General features: G+C 37.0%; 2 protein-coding genes across 2 annotated transcripts in view; one reads left to right on the top strand and one right to left on the bottom strand.

Moving 5' to 3' along the window:
• Positions 1–430, top strand: part of ITGA4 (integrin subunit alpha 4) — a gene marked incomplete at its 5' end in the record, with an annotated part of 33,327 nt that extends 32,897 nt beyond the window's left edge. Inside the window, one exon of the mRNA XM_082285425.1 lies at positions 57–430. Within this exon, the coding sequence (XP_082141551.1) occupies positions 57–149 (93 nt within the window). The 3' untranslated portion in view covers positions 150–430. The remainder of the gene's footprint in view (positions 1–56) is intronic.
• Positions 431–3,651: 3,221 nt separating this feature from the next.
• Positions 3,652–19,043, bottom strand: part of CERKL (CERK like autophagy regulator) — a gene marked incomplete at both ends in the record, with an annotated part of 50,813 nt that continues 35,421 nt past the window's right edge. The window contains 9 exons of the mRNA XM_082285476.1: positions 3,652–3,733; positions 4,566–4,741; positions 5,944–6,040; positions 8,977–9,085; positions 9,169–9,194; positions 9,534–9,602; positions 9,861–10,038; positions 11,115–11,189; positions 17,291–17,433. Coding sequence (XP_082141602.1) covers positions 3,652–3,733; positions 4,566–4,741; positions 5,944–6,040; positions 8,977–9,085; positions 9,169–9,194; positions 9,534–9,602; positions 9,861–10,038; positions 11,115–11,189; positions 17,291–17,433 — 955 coding nt within the window. The remainder of the gene's footprint in view (positions 3,734–4,565; positions 4,742–5,943; positions 6,041–8,976; positions 9,086–9,168; positions 9,195–9,533; positions 9,603–9,860; positions 10,039–11,114; positions 11,190–17,290; positions 17,434–19,043) is intronic.

Below are 19,043 nucleotides of genomic sequence, written 5' to 3'. Positions count from 1 at the left end.
TTGATTTGATAACAAAGATTTGCTGACAACAGATTATGACAAATTATGTATTTCAGATTGGCTTTTTCAAAAGGAAATACAAACCAGTCCCTCAAGACACGAACAGAAGAGACAGCTGGAGTTTTAAAAGTGGGAACAAAAATGACTAAGAAGCCAAATAAATGTTTGATTTTAAAATGAAGAAATTAAAATTCAGGTTAATTCACAGGAGAAACAATCTAGGCCTTGAGCTCACTTGCTCTTACAAAACATGCTTTATTTCCTTGAACTGTGTGGAGGATACACCTTACAGTACTGTTGTTCTAATATCAAAATAGTAAACCAGTCTGTTCTGAGGTCTCACAGTAATATTTGAAATGCCATATATATAGATCTGGTTTCAAACAGACAGAAGAACACTAAAGATAAAGAGAAGAATTACTTACCAGAAAGAAAGTAAAAATTTTTGGCCAATCCTGGAAAGTATGATCTCAAGCACATTAGCATGAGTTATTCTATTAATTTTAAAGTTTCAATAATATTTTGAGCAGGCGTTCAAGAAGAAATCCTCTCTCATCTTGCTTTGGCATTTTACCAAGGGTAGATTAGCTTAAACCAGCAGGACTGTAAGCAGAATGCACAGACATAGAAAATGGTTCTCAGAAGCTCTGGGCTTCTGCAGGTCTCTGTGTAAGCTTTGGCTTCACAGGCACAGCCACATCACTGAAGACTCAGACACCCAGGCACGACAGAACCAGGAAAGCCAAAGGTGGATTCAGAGCAGGGAATTGTGTGGGGTAGCCTGGAGATGCAGCTGTAGAAAGATTAACATATTGGAGATCATAATCTGTAGCCATCTTTAACATGGTACTTGCAAGCATGACAGAATTACTTGTTCCATCCTTTCCTCAGATAGTGCTGCCATAAGGCTTGGGACTTCTCCAGTGAATTATTTCTATGTGGGTTTTTTTTTAAAGCAAGTATTTATTTTTATTTATTTGAAGATTTTTCTATAGTACTTTTAATAGTATTTAGTGCTGGCATTCTTCCAGAACCTGAAAAAAGAGACAGGCTTCAGCTGACAAAACAGAGACACATACCCAAAAGACTCCAACTGCAATGGGCCAAATTTTGCCTTTAGCTGTGCCACCCTTTACCTGAAAGTACTTAATAAGGAAGTCACTTGGAGAGCCAGCTTGGGTTCCTGGGAAGGTGTCAGATAAATACCATCCAAACAGGCACCCTCAGCAGCCACTCGGTGGAAAGGCAAATGACTGAACAGAAACATGGATCAAACCACTGCTCTGCTACTCCAGGAAGCTTCTTCAGCTAGCTAAGTTTGCACTGCCACCTAGCTTTGGTGAAACAGCACAAGCCAGGGAAAAAAACCTTCCTTTGCTCCCCAGAAGAGCTGGAGAATGTACACCTTCTTCAAGAACTGAATCTCTTGCAGCAGAAGGACAGAGTATGGCCCTGAGGCCAGGCCTTGGATGTCTTTCTGACCTGCACAGAGAAAGGAATGTCATCTGTACAAATGCTTTGAAGCTGCACCACCCTCTGGGAATTAGCCTGAAACTCAAACCCACAGAGAGTGCCTTCAGCAAGCGCTTCTGCCAAGAGAGTGCTTGGTGCCATAAAAGCCATGTTGCCCACAGATTCCAAAGGTATTTGGGACCATTTTGTAACTTCCTTTCACTTCATTTGATGCCAAAGATGTGGATCACTCCAAAGTATGTTTTCCTCTAATAGCTACAGTGCAAGGACTGTATGAATGTGCATATATTTTTTTTAAAAGTCAAAATAAAGTATGTCAAGAATGAAATACTTTCTTGCAAGTCTATGAAACTGTACCAAAAAATGCTTACCTTCCACATGGCTTTAGTGAATTTTTGCACTTTAACCAAAAAACCTTTGAACAGAAATTAGTTTGACATTACAGCATACTGTGAAAAATATACCTCAAATACTGGAAGAAGCATTCACGTTCTTTTGAGTACAAGCAATGCAAGGAAGTGAAACCAAAGCATTTTATTTATCTTTGAAATAGTTTACATAAGTCAGTACATGTGATCATGATGCCTTGGAAATTGTACACTTTCTATTCAGATCTGATTGTTAACATGTAAATAAATGTTGGCTACCTGTTCTTAGGATACGAAGCAAAATTATGAAGCTTTTATAAACCAGGTCGACAAAAAATGAATGTACAATGTCCTGATGGTGGCAAGATTATAAAGTATTATTCGATTACATTTTATTAAAAACCCAAACAAGTTAACATGAATGCTGTTTGTTCTCCAAGTTCAATTATTTTGTTAAATTTCATTTAATAAATAACATTTAAATCTACTAAATGGTGCTGGAATGCCTTTTTAGACAGCTTTAAGATGCTTAGTTTGAATTGCCTTAGCATGTTAAAAATATTTGATGGGATAGAGTATGAATTTTAACTGGAGACTGGTCCCTGTGACTTTGACAACAGGTAACAGTTTGGGTCTAGGAGCCAAATCTTCATCTGCAGTACTTAAGGTGCAGTACTTTGTCCTGTGTATTTATCACAGATGAGAATTTTTCACAAAAAGTATTTAAAATCACCGTAGCTATAGATCTCTTGTAAAGGTTTAAGCCCTTGACTTAGCACCATCATACAAGGACTGGATTTCACATTACCCTTGACTGCTTCCTGAAGAAAGCACCTGAAACAACTCATTCTTGCCCTGAAAAAATTCAGTTTTCACACCATTATTTGTGCTCTGCCTTCTGAACGATTCCTAGATCAGTGACCAGGAGAACATTCATTATCCATGGTCCTGCAGACTGAAAAACACACTCTGCTACTTTTCAACTCAAAGGAAGCCAGTTCCCAGAAAAATATAGTCTTATTTTGCTGTCCTCTGAAATTATTGTATTCAATATTAAGTAAGTTACCAAAAAAAACAAACACTCAAAAATTGTGTTTATACCCTATAGGGAGATTATAAAAACTTAACTCCGAATTATTTATCATAACTTTAGTCTCAGCAACAACAAAAACTATGCTGAATAACATTTCAGTTCTAAGATAGAGAAAATATTAATTTTATACAAAGAGCAGTTTTTAAAATACATTTTAACAAAGGAAAGCTGTATAAGACATCAGCATATTCTCTTAGCTTATTTGACTAGAAACATTTTGAGAGCACATGTATTAAGGCAATATTAAAAATCGTAACTAGAAGTACTTGATTAAAAAAATAAATGCAAAATAAATTAATTTTTATTTTGCCACCACTCTTCAACTAGAGCTGGTGAGTAGAGGTATGGTTCTTCCCTGTGCTGAACTGAGTTACCTGACAATGGGGATAGCAGCAGCAGACTTAGAAGTATCTCATTCTAAAAAAATCTAGACTATAATGAAAACCAAACTTTTTTCTATTCTGATGGACACTTGTCTAATCCCAAATTTGTAAGAGACCAGTATAATCAATTTTGTTAAAGCCTAACAGCTCCTATACAGTTAAATACAACCCAATAAAAATATATCATTTAATAAGAATTTAAACCCAGAACTTGAACAAACATCCCAATCAAGCTTCTGCTACAACTGACATCAGTACAAGTCCAGCACATTGGAAGGCTGTGCATAGAGGTGAGAATAGGATTCTTTATTACAGAATTTCCAGTGTGTCCCTTCTATATGCAGTTGCACGTTGCTTGGGAACTCTCCAGGTCATCAGTGTTCACTCCATAGAGATCAATAAGTTGAGGATGCACACTGTGAAGCAAGGAAGTCAAACTTTATCCATCAAACTTCATCAACTTTTGCAATGGGTGTGCTGCTCTTTGAGGTTGGGGAGGAGAACAAATATGTATGAGCTTTTATATGGAAATAAATCAGAGTGAATTACATTTTGGCAATTCCTATAGGATCATCTTTAGAAGAATATATTATATATCCTACAACATGATCTACCTTTTATTTCACATACCAGACTTACTCTGATCTGTGTGCCTTCAGCTAACCCTGTGTGCATTGCAGAAAAATGAGCCAATGCCCCCTTAATTCCACGGGTAATCCTCCCATTTCCTATGTATTTGTAGTCTCGTTCTTAGATGCTGGAGACTACAGAGACTATTCTCAAGCAGCATTAAGTTTTCCTCAGTTGAAGAACTACATGTTTTTCTTAACCTTACACATGCTGCTTTTCCAAGTAGCAATCCCTGTCCCAAAAGGAGCTCCTTATGGAGACACATTATATACATCTGTTCTCCTCCAAGAATCGAAAGGGTAAAGTAACAGGAAAGAAGAAAGAAGAAGCAGTAAAGTAACAAGAAAGAAAACTGGAGTGGAAGCTGATGGAGGACCAGGATGGAAAGGCCATGTGAGTTACAACAAACCTTTCCAAAGCTGAGCACAAGGCAACCAGGCAGAGGCCCAAACAATGGCAGAAGGGCCAGACCCTGCAGTGCACAGCAGCTCTATTGTAGGAGCATTAAGAACACCTAACTTTGGTGCCATCTGTGCTCTACAGAGATGTAACACATCTAAGATTGCAGCACTACTCTGTTATGGGTATATGGTCCTTAAATGGGATATTTGACCTTACCGAATGTGAACTTCTGATGCTTCTTTCATTAAGTCTCCATCTATATTCCAAGGGTAATTTCCTTCTGCAGAGGCAGCATTCAGACGCATATTCTCCTTGGCATCAGGTCCACTTTTAAGCCTTGGTTGTACTTTTACTTCTTGAACTGTGTAGGTCTCAACAAAGGGAAAATTGAACTAAACCAAACACAGATAGACATTAAATGAAGATGAAAGATACAGGTGGCAGCTTAGAACAAAACGGGTTACTTGAAATTTAAAAACTGGCTTTTTTTTTGTTCTAAGTGGGAACATTTAACTCAAGCTTTGACCACATGAGCCATTATATATTCCAGCTAGCATTTATAGACTAATGTGGTGTTTTTTTCTAAATAGTGCCTCAGAAAAAAAACCAGTAGTGTTCCATTTGTATTCCCATATTGGACTTGATCAATCTGCAGGTAAGGGGGTATATTTTGCACATATCAAATATGTGAAAGTCCAAGCAGATTTTTTCTTGTGCTCTGTTCATTGTTACCAGTAATCTTGTCCAAAACCAGGCTACTTAGAATTCTAGTAAATGGTTGTCTTAAGCTTAAAGGACAGCCCACATCTCCTTGTCTGATTTGTAACTACAAAAGACAGAAAAGCAAGGCCTTCTTCCAAAAGCATAACTGGAAAGTTTAAACTATTTCCTCAATTCAGCCATTAGTGCTGTCACCTGGAATTGTCACCCATCTCTCCCCCAAACTCCCTGACTGGAGATGAACTCAAACCCAAACCTTCCTGATAAAATGATTTCACACAATCCCAGAACATTTGAATGAGTACCAGTGTCCTTGGGCCATGCAGTGGGTCTTTAGACAGCAATAAGGTCTGTGTTTGAATGCTTCATTTTTCTCTTCCAAGACAGAATAATGACTACAATTTAGAAAAGCAGTTCTGCAAACATTCATAACTAGATGGAATGCATCCCTGCTAAAAATCAATGTTCACAACCTACTGCTACCAGCACAGCATGCTGTGACCTGCTGAAATTAGCAACTTTACCAATTTCTGACAAAGTTACATGATGCTGCCCCAGTTGCACATTCTTGATCTCTGTACTACACAAAATTCAGACAGCATGCATTTCCTTATTGTGGTGAAAGGGCTTTACACCCATAAAACTATGGTACAACACAAACACATTTTAAACCACAACAGATGGACTGAAATAGGCTAATCTGTATTAGTCTAGTGATTTAAAAAAAGAAAAAAAAAATCAGATAAAAAGGGGCTAATGTATTCTGACAGGAAGCTAAGTCTCCTTATGAGGATGCTAACATTAACTCTTGCAGCTTGTCTACTTTCACGATTAACTGTTCTTTTTATAATCACCAGAAAGAAATTAACAGTACCTGATTTTCTACACTGGTGTATCTTTTCAGATGCTTTATAAACTCTGTTCGAGAAGTATTTTGTACAACAATAAGAGCCATGCTTCCATTATTCAACCTGAAAAGCAAACCAAAGAGATAATTCATTAATTTGGAAGTATAACAGGCTCTTCAATAGCCTAGATTAGAAAGAATAACTTTTAAAAGCCTACAAGAGTAAATTAATAGAATAGTCTCAATGGTTTTTCAAATCCTTTTGCTGACCCCCACTCCATGGATCAATACAAATTATCCAATGAAGTTATTTAGCATTGATATATTTATAACATACACTGTAATAATAAATTGTAGTCTTTTATCAATATCCATCATTTCTTGAACACAATACACATAATCCAAGAAAACTTTGCTTTTCTACTTAACAGATGGTTTTTAAACATCGGGGATCACAAATTTCTATTTTTACTCTTCTCTGCAGCAAAGTATAACAACTACCAGAAGTGCTGTGAGGCAGAGCTGTACCCAGAAGACATTGCCATGGTGCATGGAAGCCCCCCCAGCACAGACCCAGTGCAGATGGGTTGCCCACCCCCTCCACCAACACCCACACTGCCCTAACAAAGGGTGCCATCTTCAACTGTGCCACTGCTCAGGCTCTCTTAGCAGTTCTTCGTACAGTTCTATTTTTACATTTCACAGAACAAAATGAAAGTTAAGGACTAAGAATTTTGTGTGAGATAAAACAGTCGTGTACTGGAGATGAAACAAGAAGAGCCCCCACAGTGCAGATGCTCAGTGGTTCTCAGTATCTGGTCACCATGGGTATTTTAGCATCTTTGAGAATTGGGGTCAGACAGTGAGCCAGCATCAATTCCCACATTCCTTAATGGAAAGTACCTGGACACAGAAGCTAACAACTGGAACATCCATGCAACCATGCCTAAGTCCCATTTGAGTTATAGAGACAAATCAGTATTCAACAAGAGTATCTGGTGAACATGGCAATGCCTGCTGAGACTGCCTTCTGGAAAGAGATGCTCTATTTCCTGTCTCCTGCACATATATGCATACATATATTTATTTACTTATTCAGCATATATGTTTGGAAAACATCTCAAGAGTGTTTAAAAAAATTACCTCCAGCCTACCAGCACTGGTAGCAATAGTTCAGATAGCTACTGAGCAGCTGCATCAGGAATGTTCTCAGACTATGATAACAGCACTGTCTGGGAGGATAATTGTTACATAAACATTGAGCAAGTCACCTGGCACAGCAGTACTTTGCTGATTCAGAAAAGAGTGATGGTGACATTTAAAAAGTTGCCTCCTTATCTTATTTGTTTCAATGAAAGGGCACAGCAGACTATTAGGCATTCAGCACTAGGGCCTTTCATCTTCAGGAATGACAAAGAATTCTCATTAATTCTCGAGGAAGCCCCATCTGCAGTGAAGCACAACACCTATGCTGTGAAAAACACATCCCACAGGGCTCCCATAGTACAGACAGTTAAATGTATCTGGACATGTTTCTGCAAATTTAGACCAGTGTAACTTGTGTTACAGGCAGCAGCCAAAGCTTGCATCCTACTTCAAATGTCTTCATATGGCAGAAACCTCTTGGGGAAACAAGAGAGAGAAGAAACCTAGATGAGTTCCTTCCATAGTGGGTCTCGAATCTCTAACAATCAGTGCAACATTTTTGTTTCCCATATTGAAAAGACTTACAGTCAATTCACTATGACAAAGGAAGCTCCTGTTTGAGGAGTCTACCCTTCCTACACTACTAGCTGACCACACTTTAAGATTATCTTTTAAAAGAGATGAAAGAACAAAGGGTGTTCTTATATTAAAAAAAATAGGGAGATCACTGAGCAGCTACACCAGGAGAGAAACGGCTCATTCATACCTGCGATAATTGCATGAAGTTGTCACAAAATTCCCTGTCACTGAGAAATGGGGCAGAACAGATGGAAAGAGAAAGCAAAGCTAAAATTCTCATCAGAATTTTCCAACTGACTGGAATATAAAAACACTAAATGCAGAACAAAGTTCCTAAGACAGGACAGCATCAGAGCACTATCTTGAGGAGTATGAGATTAGCGGGTGGTAGCAAAGAAAACTTCTCATTAAGAGTTTAATAATAAATAATTTGGTTCTACATTGTATCCACGAAATCAAATTCTACAAGAGAAGCCAGTAATTTTGAAGAAAAATACCTCATCAAATTCTTCTCTAATTTTACCTAGAGACAATCTAATGAAACAAAAGAGACTCATTCCATAAACTTCCCTTAGTGTTGGGGGTTTTTGGTACGCATTCATGCACACACACAGGTCTCTGCATTCTTCTTTGAGGGAGCATTTTGTATTTTGCATACAACTACAAAGTTTGTACTTGCTATTCTGCTTAATTGCCAACTGGATACAACAAGTACATATATTTATCACCTAAGACCTGTTGTGGTCACCACAAAGAAGGCTCTCAACAAGGAGCTAAAGGCAAAATGAGTCAATGTCAACAATCACATTACATAGTCCTTTTTTTCCCCAAACTGTGCATGTAGAAGCTGCATTTCTCAAGTTCAAAGGAAAACAAAAGAAAAAATAACAATAACAAAAAGACAAGTGTGACTTTTAGTCCTTAATAACATGAGAAAGACTTGTATTTTATTTTTGCTGGCTGTAGAGCAGAAGACAAGGGCCACTTTTATATTTGAAAAAATAAAATAAAGTCCAAGGGTGAAGTTTCCCCATAAAGCCAAATCCTATGACAGATGACTGCTCGATGACTACTACTTAAGTCAGACTTGCCAACTAATTTAATCACAGCAATTATCCACTCATAATTCTAGTTAGACTGCTTGACCTTATTTGCCTGATCCAAAAACTGATTACAATTCCTGGGATTATCGAGTCTGCTGCAGTCTCTGCTCCCTCCCCCAGCCCAGAGGGACTAGACTACCTAAACATAGGCTCATATTCTCAGAAAAGCCAAGGTCTTAAGGTAAGATGTCAGAATTTATAGACATGACTAATTCTCTAAACCCATACTGACCTCGTATTAGGTGCCAAGCCTCTTGGTGCCATTGAACACAGACAAGGGATTGCCATAATGCTCACATTCAGGAAGTGACCCTGAATTTTCTGCCATTGATCCTTGCTACCTAAATATAACAGAGTAATTTTATATTACTCCAGTTAACTGGCCATGGTTCACTTTTAAAAAATCCTAAAAGCAGAAACTCACCTTTTTTAGTTTTCTCTTTCTTCTTTCTAAAATGGTGGAAACATGTAGGTAAAAAAATTAAAGTCATTTTTTGCACATTTAAGCAACACATACTTTAGGAAAAAAACAAGATATTAGTGGACCTGAACAAATCAATAATACTGAGTGGAAGACTACCTGGTAACAAAATCCTCTACAACAGTCCACAGGAAACACTTTACACTGTGTACAAGTTTGCAGTTGTCAAAATAAATATTTTAAGATTATATCACCTGTTGATTAAATTTGAACAAAGTAAAGAATCTTATTTTATTTTATTTTTCAAATTTTATTCTTCAAAGACACTTTTTTGTAGCTTTGGAATTGCTTGACTCAGTTTTACTTACCTGTCCTTCTCCTGACAGTCTTCCTGCGGAATTTGTAGAGGTAGAAATGATAATTCACATTCCTCTGGCCTAGAAAAGTATTGATATTTACTATGATGTAAACCAATATTCTGACTGCTAGACAGACTTTTATCGAAGTTAAGATGTTTTTAGGGAGATTCTGAATGTACAGAATTTCTCCCGTCTTTAACTTGTAAGAGGGATCCACATCACATCTGAGTTAACTGCAATTAAGATAAGCTACTGCTATCTCTTTATCACATTAATTATTGCACTTTCCTTAAGAAAATGAGAAATACTAGAAAAACATAGCATCTCTTGGCATACTTGAGATCTGCCAGTGTTTTGATAAAAGCAAAGTCCTTCCTCTGACTGGAGGGCATCCAGCGGTGCTTCTCAGCCAAAGCCAAAGTCCTCGCCCCAAACCCAAACATGGCCGAGAACCCAAAGCGCAGCAGCTTGCTTGGAGTGCTGAAAGTACACACATCTACTGCTTGAATGTGTCCTACAATTTCATAGAGAGGACAGAAAATAAAAAGGACATCTATATTTCAAATGACATACAACATAGCATTTCTTTTTCATCTACTTTAGCTGGGGGAAAAAACCCTCCAGACTCTTCTCTCTCTAGGAAATCAAGTTTTACTAACCGAAACCAGAATTAATCTGGATAAAATTAAGACTCTATGAAAGTAGTCATTTCAGGTACTTGAAAACGTTAAAGTTATGGTAAAACATTCAGCTACTCCATAAGGCTGCAAGGGCTCTGACTCTTAACTCTATGCACATTTTCAACAACTAGTATCAAAGAAAATGTAATATCACTAATATTTGCATAAATCTCTGCAACCATTTCACCAAATATATGTAATGACTGAACATTGTACTGGAGGACTTATGGGAACTCTTAAATATAGGTTTTAAATATATTCATGTTTACAGTTATAAAACATAAACATATAATTCTTTTCAAGATGGGATATATACATTATTTCTGTAATAAACCCTGGGCATTTTCCATTAGATTCAGTGCCTCTGATTTTTTAAAGAGAGACAGGTTTGGATTTTGCCTGTAAAGGGTTTTGTATTACTACTTGAGAAACAGAGCAAAGGCTCTTCCAGTGCAGACTGCAAGACCAAGAAAAGAGATACTCAAGATGGACCTTCCCCATTTCTCTCTTTTTTTAATTTAAAAAAAGTCCTAAAGAAAGACTGCTTTGAGAGTAATATTAACATTGCCTAAGTATTTGCTATTTCCTAAGAAATAAATATGTTTTTCACTAGCAACCTAGTTCTCCTTTCTAGCACAATTACATTTTCACATTCAAAACCCATTTATTGTGCAGACCCAGTGGCAAGAGATACTTTTTTTTTTTTAAATAAGAATAAAGCTTTCTTCTACAAACTGTTAGTATTTAAAAGAAATAGAACCAGGATAGAATCATTTGGGTTTAAAAGCCTTACAGTATAGTTTACACTGACAGAGCATAGTGCTATGCCTTTACTGAGCAACTGGTTATGACAAACTTCTAAATGCTGCTTTATTATTTGAAATCTGGTAATGAATGTAAAAATATTTACCCATTACAATGTGCAATGTTGCAGTCACTGCATGTTTAATACCATAGAGTGTGTGGGCCAAAATATTTGTAGTACCTGTAAAAGTGAACACAACCTGCTGTAAAAACATGAGAAATGCAGAATAACAACAACAAATATATACAGTATTTTTAATTACTGCATTTTCAAAAAAATAAAGCTTCCCATAAATTGTCTTGTTAGCAGCAGAAATGCTGAATAGTGTTAAATTACAACCTTTGAAACTTCCAGAGGTCTATAAAGTCTTATCTGCAAATTCATTCATAAGAGCCATAAAAAACAAAAGTGGCGGGAAAAATAAACTTTTCCAAAATTTGCCTTTTTGGGTTTATTTAAACCATCTCCTTAACAATCACCTCTTATATACCTAAGTGCTGTACTAAGGAACTAGAACATTATCTAATAAGATGTATTAAGGGAATATTTTTAAGTCGGTAAAATAATACCCATGACAGTGTAAAACTGTACATTTTCCAAGCCAAATGGTACGAGATCTAGTCAAAGACAGCTGCTGTGCTTCTTGCAGGCTGCTTTTTAGATTCGTAGAAGCAATAGTGAATAAAATTAATTACTGCACATCAGCTGCACAAATAAGAAATCAATGACTGAAAAACAGAGAAGGGAGGATGTGACATCTGACAGAGGTAACTTGCATTCAGTGCATCCAAACTCATCCATAGCACTTGTATTGTCGAGGAGAGGAGAGGAGAGAGGAGAGAGGAGAGAGGAGAGAGGAGAGAGGAGAGAGGAGAGAGGAGAGAGGAGAGAGGAGAGAGGAGAGAGGAGAGAGGAGAGAGGAGAGAGGAGAGAGGAGAGAGGAGAGAGGAGAGAGGAGAGAGGAGAGATTTTGAAACAAGGGCATGAGTAATTCAGGTGGCAAATAGAAGGAAAAGTCAAAACCCAGCAGTGTCAGCACAGAGTTGAAAGAGAGAGTGGAAAACCAGCTGTCAGTTTGCAAAAGAAAGAAGCAGAGTTCTGAAGGCCTGTGACTGGTGGTGATTGACATGTCAAGGCACTTTACCTGGGTAAGAAACATGGAGATATATATATGTAAATTTTGCCCTTCTGCTTTAATGCCTAGGACATAAAATACTGTGCATCAGCTGACTTTTAAACATAAATTTATTTTTAAAATCATGAAAAAGGAACAGTCGTGTATTTCCTAAATGGGTATAGTTTTAAAAAAGTTCAAATTTATTTTTCTCATTTCTGGCATTACTTTGCCAAGCAGCAGAACAAAAGAACTCACCTCCAGAAAATAAAGAAGTAGGGCCTGCCACCAAGCAGGCAGAACACTGACTTCTTCATATCACTCATAAGGAATGAATAATTCAACAATAGTTTAATTAAAAGAACAAAAGAACAGTTTAGAACCTAACATTCCCATATAAAAATGAGCTCACACAGATTTCCAAATTATTTTCTTTCGAATTATTTAAAATGCTACAGCAGCAATAGACAATTCTGGATGTTAAATTTGCCCTAAGTTTTATGGAAGAATTGCTTGTCTTTCTAAAGTAGGGTAAAGGAGAGGAAAGGGAAAGACTATCACATTTCAAACAACAGACACTCAATATTTAAATAAGCACTTTTAAAGCATCACATACCAGATTGAAAAATTTTGTTTATCCCCAAATTCTGCTATCTTTGATGTCATGCAGGTGGTAGAAAAAAAATACTGAATTTGCAAAGACTGATGTATGTAATTACAAAGCTCTAAAGGCATCATGTCATTCTTATTCAGGAATGTATTGCTGATTTTTTTCAATAATTTCTCTAAATAAAAAATTGTAGTATAACTGGGAATCCCACAGGTCACCAGTAAAGTCCTTAGAGCACCTTAGCCTCTGAAAGTAATTCAGGACTTAGTGGAAAACTGCCATAACATCAGAGAGAGGAGCTCTGAGTTTCTGCTATGTGAAGGAAGTGAGGTACATCTATTTAGGAAACAGATACCCAAAAACTACAAAAACCCCTACAGTTGACCTAAAAAGCAATTCTTCACAGAATACTACAAGTATATGCCCAACACTATTTCATGTTTGAATGACTTCAGGGATTTAGCTTCCAGATCCAACTAGTTCTGCTTTGCCAGTGAAGGTAGCTGAAGATGTAACTCAAAATACTCAAATATTTCCTTCAATCAAAATTATACAGCTCTTATCAACTGTTACAGGTATCTCTCTAAAACAAAGGAAATCACACACATAAGCAGCAGATCGTTACAAGTCAGGCAAATCACACTTACTTCCTCTATGTTGAAACAGGGAAGTTGTTATTCTGAAAAAAATGTTTCACTTCTCACTAAAGATCAAACTAATAAAAGAGCACAAGGTGGAACACAGTTTGGAAGATCAAGCTTGGTATGAGTTTAAGCTGCAATCGTCATTTAAGAGTAATTTATCAACACAGATGGCAGCAAGATACCAAATGACCACAGCTGAAGCCAGTACCAATCTTCAAACTGACTCTAATGAGACTTAAATCACATTCCTACTAAACAGGATGAACACAAGTAATTGCATCCTTCTCTTAAATCTTTGGAGCTCATTAACATTTGCAGAAGTAAACAAGGCAAAATCCCACCTTTTCACTACTCCAAGGAAGACAAAACAAGTTCTGTGCTCTAAAACGTAAGTACCACATCCACCCTTCCACAAATTGAAGAACTAGACCAAGCACAGTTTTGTGGGAGCAAGCACCATCATATACTCTAAAAACCCCACTTGGTACATGCCTACCACCATTTTTGGTCCCAATAATGACTGAATAATGTGCCTCATTAACTAAGTCCTATACAAGCAGGATGCCAGGCAAAATAACCCAAACCAAAACAAACATGCAAACCCAAAACATGCAGCCTATAAACAAAGCAAAAACTATAAAAGTTATACAAAAATTATAATACAAGCTTTTCTGATTTAAATAGTGATTCAATAATAATGGTTTTAATGCCCCTATTCACACTCCCAACTAATCTTTTTTCTCCCTGTGCAAGCTCAAGATATCATTTACTAATAACAATTGTTCCCCTGAACACTATCATATTACTTCAGAGACTAAAAACCTTTGATGCCCATGACTTGCACCCCTCACACATTAGTAAGTCACATTTTTAGTTCTCACTCCAGCTACTCAATTTAATGTGAAAAGGTTTCATCCATACAATTCCAGCATCTCTATCATCTATGTTTTTACAGAAACAAAGAAGATTTTATTACTCAAAAAATGTAATTCTGTTCAAAATATCAATCTATTTTCCTGATGTTGCAAACAACTTCCTACCACCTCCTTCCCACCAAAAGTGCAAAAGCATCTCAGTAAGGACAGAGTATCTGCAGGTCATGTAAAGCATGACTGATGTAGGTACCAAACAGAAATTGTAGAGAAAAAAAACTGTCCTTGGAAGTGCAAGCACTTCTGCAGTACAATTAACTTAATTAACCAGACGGCATGAATATTCATAAGGCTGTTAATGTCTCCCCCATCCAAACAGATAAATGTGATGTAATGACTTCCTAGTCAAGCATAGCTAAAATTCTGATGAACACTGCACCAACATTTTGGTTCTTTGCCTGAAATATCATGGAAATTAACAGTCCCTCAGTAACATTTTATTTTTTGAATTAATTGGGAATCATGAATTTATTTAAATGAACCACTTTGGACCAAAAGGTTCACAGGCATCAGATATAGATTGTCTCTTGTTCTGTAACAACTGGATAGCTTTTTTAATGTCCTTCCAGTTCCCCCTCCCCTTTCTCTGTTTCCCCCTCCGTACAGTTTCTTAGCAGTAGTTCCCATAGCAACAAACACTCTTGCTAATGGCCAGCAGTACAACTGCAGGCTTCCCCACATCTCATCCATTTGATTTGGACCATAATAAGGCAGCTCAGTAGAGTATTTCAGTAAAAACATACTCCCCTCTGGACCTCTCTCTTCAGGAGGTAAATTGTTTCAAGAGCATCTCCTTCACATCAAGATGATTGAAAGTTCAAAATGCTGTCTTAACTACTTATTATAGAGGCTAAAACCAGATTTTAAGCCACTCACATAATACTACCCTTTAATACAGTTGCTGTTTCTACTTGGCTGGAAAATCATAATAATTTTGTACAATGGATTTCTGGTGGGGGAAAGAAGTTAACTGACCAGAGTTGCATCCTCATGAGAACAAGTATCATACTTACCTGTTTCCTAACTGACTACCTCATGGAATATCAGCAATATGGAAATCGAACAAACAATAGATTATTTTTAAGAACTTATTAGGAATTCCTCACAATATCATTTTATAAATTGTTCTCATCCTCTTTTACAAAATCTATGCCATTCTGTGTAAGAAGCTGTACAGAATTCTTTTGGGTATACAAGTGCTTTCTGACCATGAGGCATTTGTCTTAAACTGAGGAGAGTAAGCACCAATGATGAGGCACAGTGACCTCCACACAACAGATTCAATGAGGTGAGATTCAATGAACTGAGATATTCAGAGTGACTGAGCTGGTAAGTGATAGCCCAACTTATGTACTCAAATTCATTAATTACCCTCATGTCTTTGAGACTGCTCTCTTTACCAAGGGTTTTTTAACCTGAGAAAAAACCTAATGTAATCTTGCTCTTTTACAAGCAACTAATGCTCTTTTTATATGTGCAAACCAAGTCAAAGCATTTAAAAATCTGCTTGCTCAGTTCAAAGTGATGTGTTCCTTTTTTTTTGTAGAAACTAAAAACAGTGATTTGCTGTTTTACTGGCTGTGGGAATTTTTTCCTTACTAGTTAAAAACATCTGAGAAACTATGACAAGTAGTCTTAGCAAACATCCACACCAGAGAGTAGTGTTCATGCAAAAATACCTCTCTTCTTTTCAAGAGAAGTGATTCATATCCTAGTCCAGAATCAACCCTGGCTGTACTGATTTGTGCTGGTTTTGGCTGGGGTAGATTTAACTTTCTTCCCAGTGGCTAATATGGAGCTGTGTTCTGGATTTGTGCTGAACACAGGGTTGATAACACAGAGATGTTTTTTTCATTGCTGAGCAGAGCTTACACAGAGCCAAGGCCCTTTCTGCTTTTTGTACTGCCACGCTAGTGAGGAAATTGGAGGTGCGTGGGAGGGTGGGAGGAAACACAGCCAGGACAGGTGATCCCAACTGACCAAAGGGATATTCCATATGACATCATGCTCAGTATATGAAATAGGGGAAGGGTGGGACATTTGAAGTGATGGCATTTGTCTTCCCAAGCCACTGTTACATGTGATGGGGCCCTGCTCTCCTGGGGATGGCTGAACACGTGTCTCTCCAAGGGAAGCAGGGAATTAATTCCTTGGTTTGCATTGCTGGTGCACACAGCTTTTTCTTTTCCTATTAAATTGTCTTTATCTCAACCCAACAGTTTTCCAGCATTTACCCTTTTGATTCTCTCCCCGATGCCACTGGTGGGGGAATGAGCGAACGGCTGCGTGGGGCTTGGCTGCTGGTTAAACCACAACAGTTCTTGCTGAAGCCTTCCTGCTGGGCAAAGTTACACTCCAAGAAGGGCAAATACAAAAACTGTGAGAAGAAGGGACACACAAATCCCCCAATACAAACAAAATCACACCACAAGACACAAGTTAATAAAAAGAGCAGACTTTTCAAGAGAAATAGATTTTCACGTCTGTAAAACTAAAGAGAGAAAGCAGCTTTGTGCGCAATTTTTTTTTTAATATAATGCACACAGTGTATTTCTGGGACACCATTTTAAAATAGACCCTAAGCATGAATCCAATTAAGATTTCTGCCAAGAAAACTGGAGATGCAAGAAAGGAAAATCTAGAAAACAAGCTTTCATTTGGTATAATTTCTGTCAGGAAATAAGGGTGAAATTCGATCTTTGTATGGATCAGATGAAAATTATTTTAGTTTTATTCCTTCTCAGCTTCTTCCTTCAGGCAAAGAGCTCATCTGTGCCATTACTAAAAATTATCATTACAATTTAAAATCAAGTCATTTGTAATCAATATAAATCACTAATTTAAGACATTTATTCGATAGCTCCCTTACGTAACTGAAGCTTTAGCACCAAGAACTGCCTTTAGTAGCCAAAACTGCAGAACATGCCAGAGGCACTTAAAACAGATGACTAACAAAACATAACAGTACCTTTCATTCTCACCTGCTGGTATTACTCCAAGAGGAACCGGTGCTCTGACAGGCTTTGATACATAGTCTGTGTCTTTCCCAGCATCTATCTGGGCTCTAAGTAGTAACCCATGAGCAACTTCGCTGACAGATCCATCTCCACCAACACAAACTACCCTATTACAAAACAAAAATGCCAAACACTTCAAAACAAACTCTTTCATAGCTGAACCCCACACCATATACATAATGAATCTTCAAAAAGCTAAAAAACATTCTTTCTTTAACAACAAGCTTGGGCTTCACTCCCGGATCAGTGAATGTTACCTGAATGTTCCTTAAGCATTCTTATTTCTGCTTTCAGTCTGAGTAGGAGTAAATATATTTAACTTACATCTAAGTTAATATATTGACTTACCAAGTTTTTCTTATCACATGAAATGCACATAAACTGATCGGGTAGAAGAAACAAACATGTTTAAGTGCCTCAGTGGAAAAGCTCTTTACATCTTTCGATGCTGACCCATACAAACATTCCAATGCCTTTTAATTGCCCTTATAATAACAACTCACCAAATATTACAATAAAATAAAAAAACCACTTGAAAACAGCTATTTTCACACACTATGCAGGCAGTTGAGGGATTTAGCAAGGTATAAAATCCTAGTGCCAGCAATCCTTTGCACAAAGGTACTTAATCACTGCTTCTGGAGCACGTAATTAAACTCCCACCTGCTGTGGCTATAGAGAAGAATGCATTTGTCTGTAAAAGCTCTGTTACAGCAAACCATTTTTTATCTTGTTTTTGTTTATTTAAGTACATATTACAGAGATTCTCCAAATTAGGAAGCATATTTTAATAGTAAGAATAGTACTAATACATTCCAAGCACTTATGACAGAAGTGTCAGAGTTACTTTAGGAGGCATTCACTTAAATTATATTATTTTGTTTTATCTCTGAATGCAGTTGGGATACCATGTCCAATAATTCAACCAGGTAAAGCTGGTCAGATCTTTATAAGAAAAAACTCATTTTAAGAGTTTAAATGTTTAAAATCGTTTACCTCATCTTCAATATTTTCTTCAGTTCCTATTACTATTTGCAAGCTGATTTTCCATCTCTAATTTTTAGGAATGTTTCTTCTATCTAGCTAAACACTGCCACATTAAATAAAAAATACAATATGTAGTTTGAAGAATAGAATACAAAAGTTTGAAGAACATTTTCTTCCTGCTCACAATCAGGAGTCATCGCCTGTCTTTTGGCTCACTTTTTGTTTATTCCCAGGCTTAAAATTTTCTGTCACAGTAGCAAAACCAGTAATCTTTGAAGTCTGATAAATTGAATACCCAGAAGGACTTGTGTGGATTGTCTTCTGGCTATTAAAACTTTTGAAAACAGATCTATTTTCCTCTGATTTTGGAGAGCTGTGTAGATGAAGAGTCCCAGGAATAACATGAAAATGCTGCTAAATTTGACTTTTATTATTTTACCATGAATCATCAAGAGTTGCCTTTTTGGCTGGAAATAAAGGTACCATCAGGCACCTGGGATTCCAATGCTAATCAGTGAGAACCTGCTATGCATAAGGAGTAAAAGTCTTGAGCAAACAAATTTTACTTAGACCTTGAAAAAGGTTTTTGAGAGGAAGAAACATTTAACCATCAGATGCAACTTTCTTAATCAACTATTCACTAAGGACTGACTAACCCGGGCTACTCTAAATATCCTTAGTATTTTAGGCTCCTAACTAGGAAAGAAATATGCATGGACACTGTCTATTT

The sequence above is a fragment of the Coloeus monedula genome (genome assembly GCF_965178545.1).
Source record: "Coloeus monedula genome assembly, chromosome: 7".
In the NCBI taxonomy this organism is placed as follows: Eukaryota; Metazoa; Chordata; class Aves; order Passeriformes; family Corvidae; genus Coloeus; species Coloeus monedula.
The sequence above is the reverse complement of the archived record's forward strand: the minus strand, read 5'-3'. Positions and strand labels throughout refer to the sequence as shown.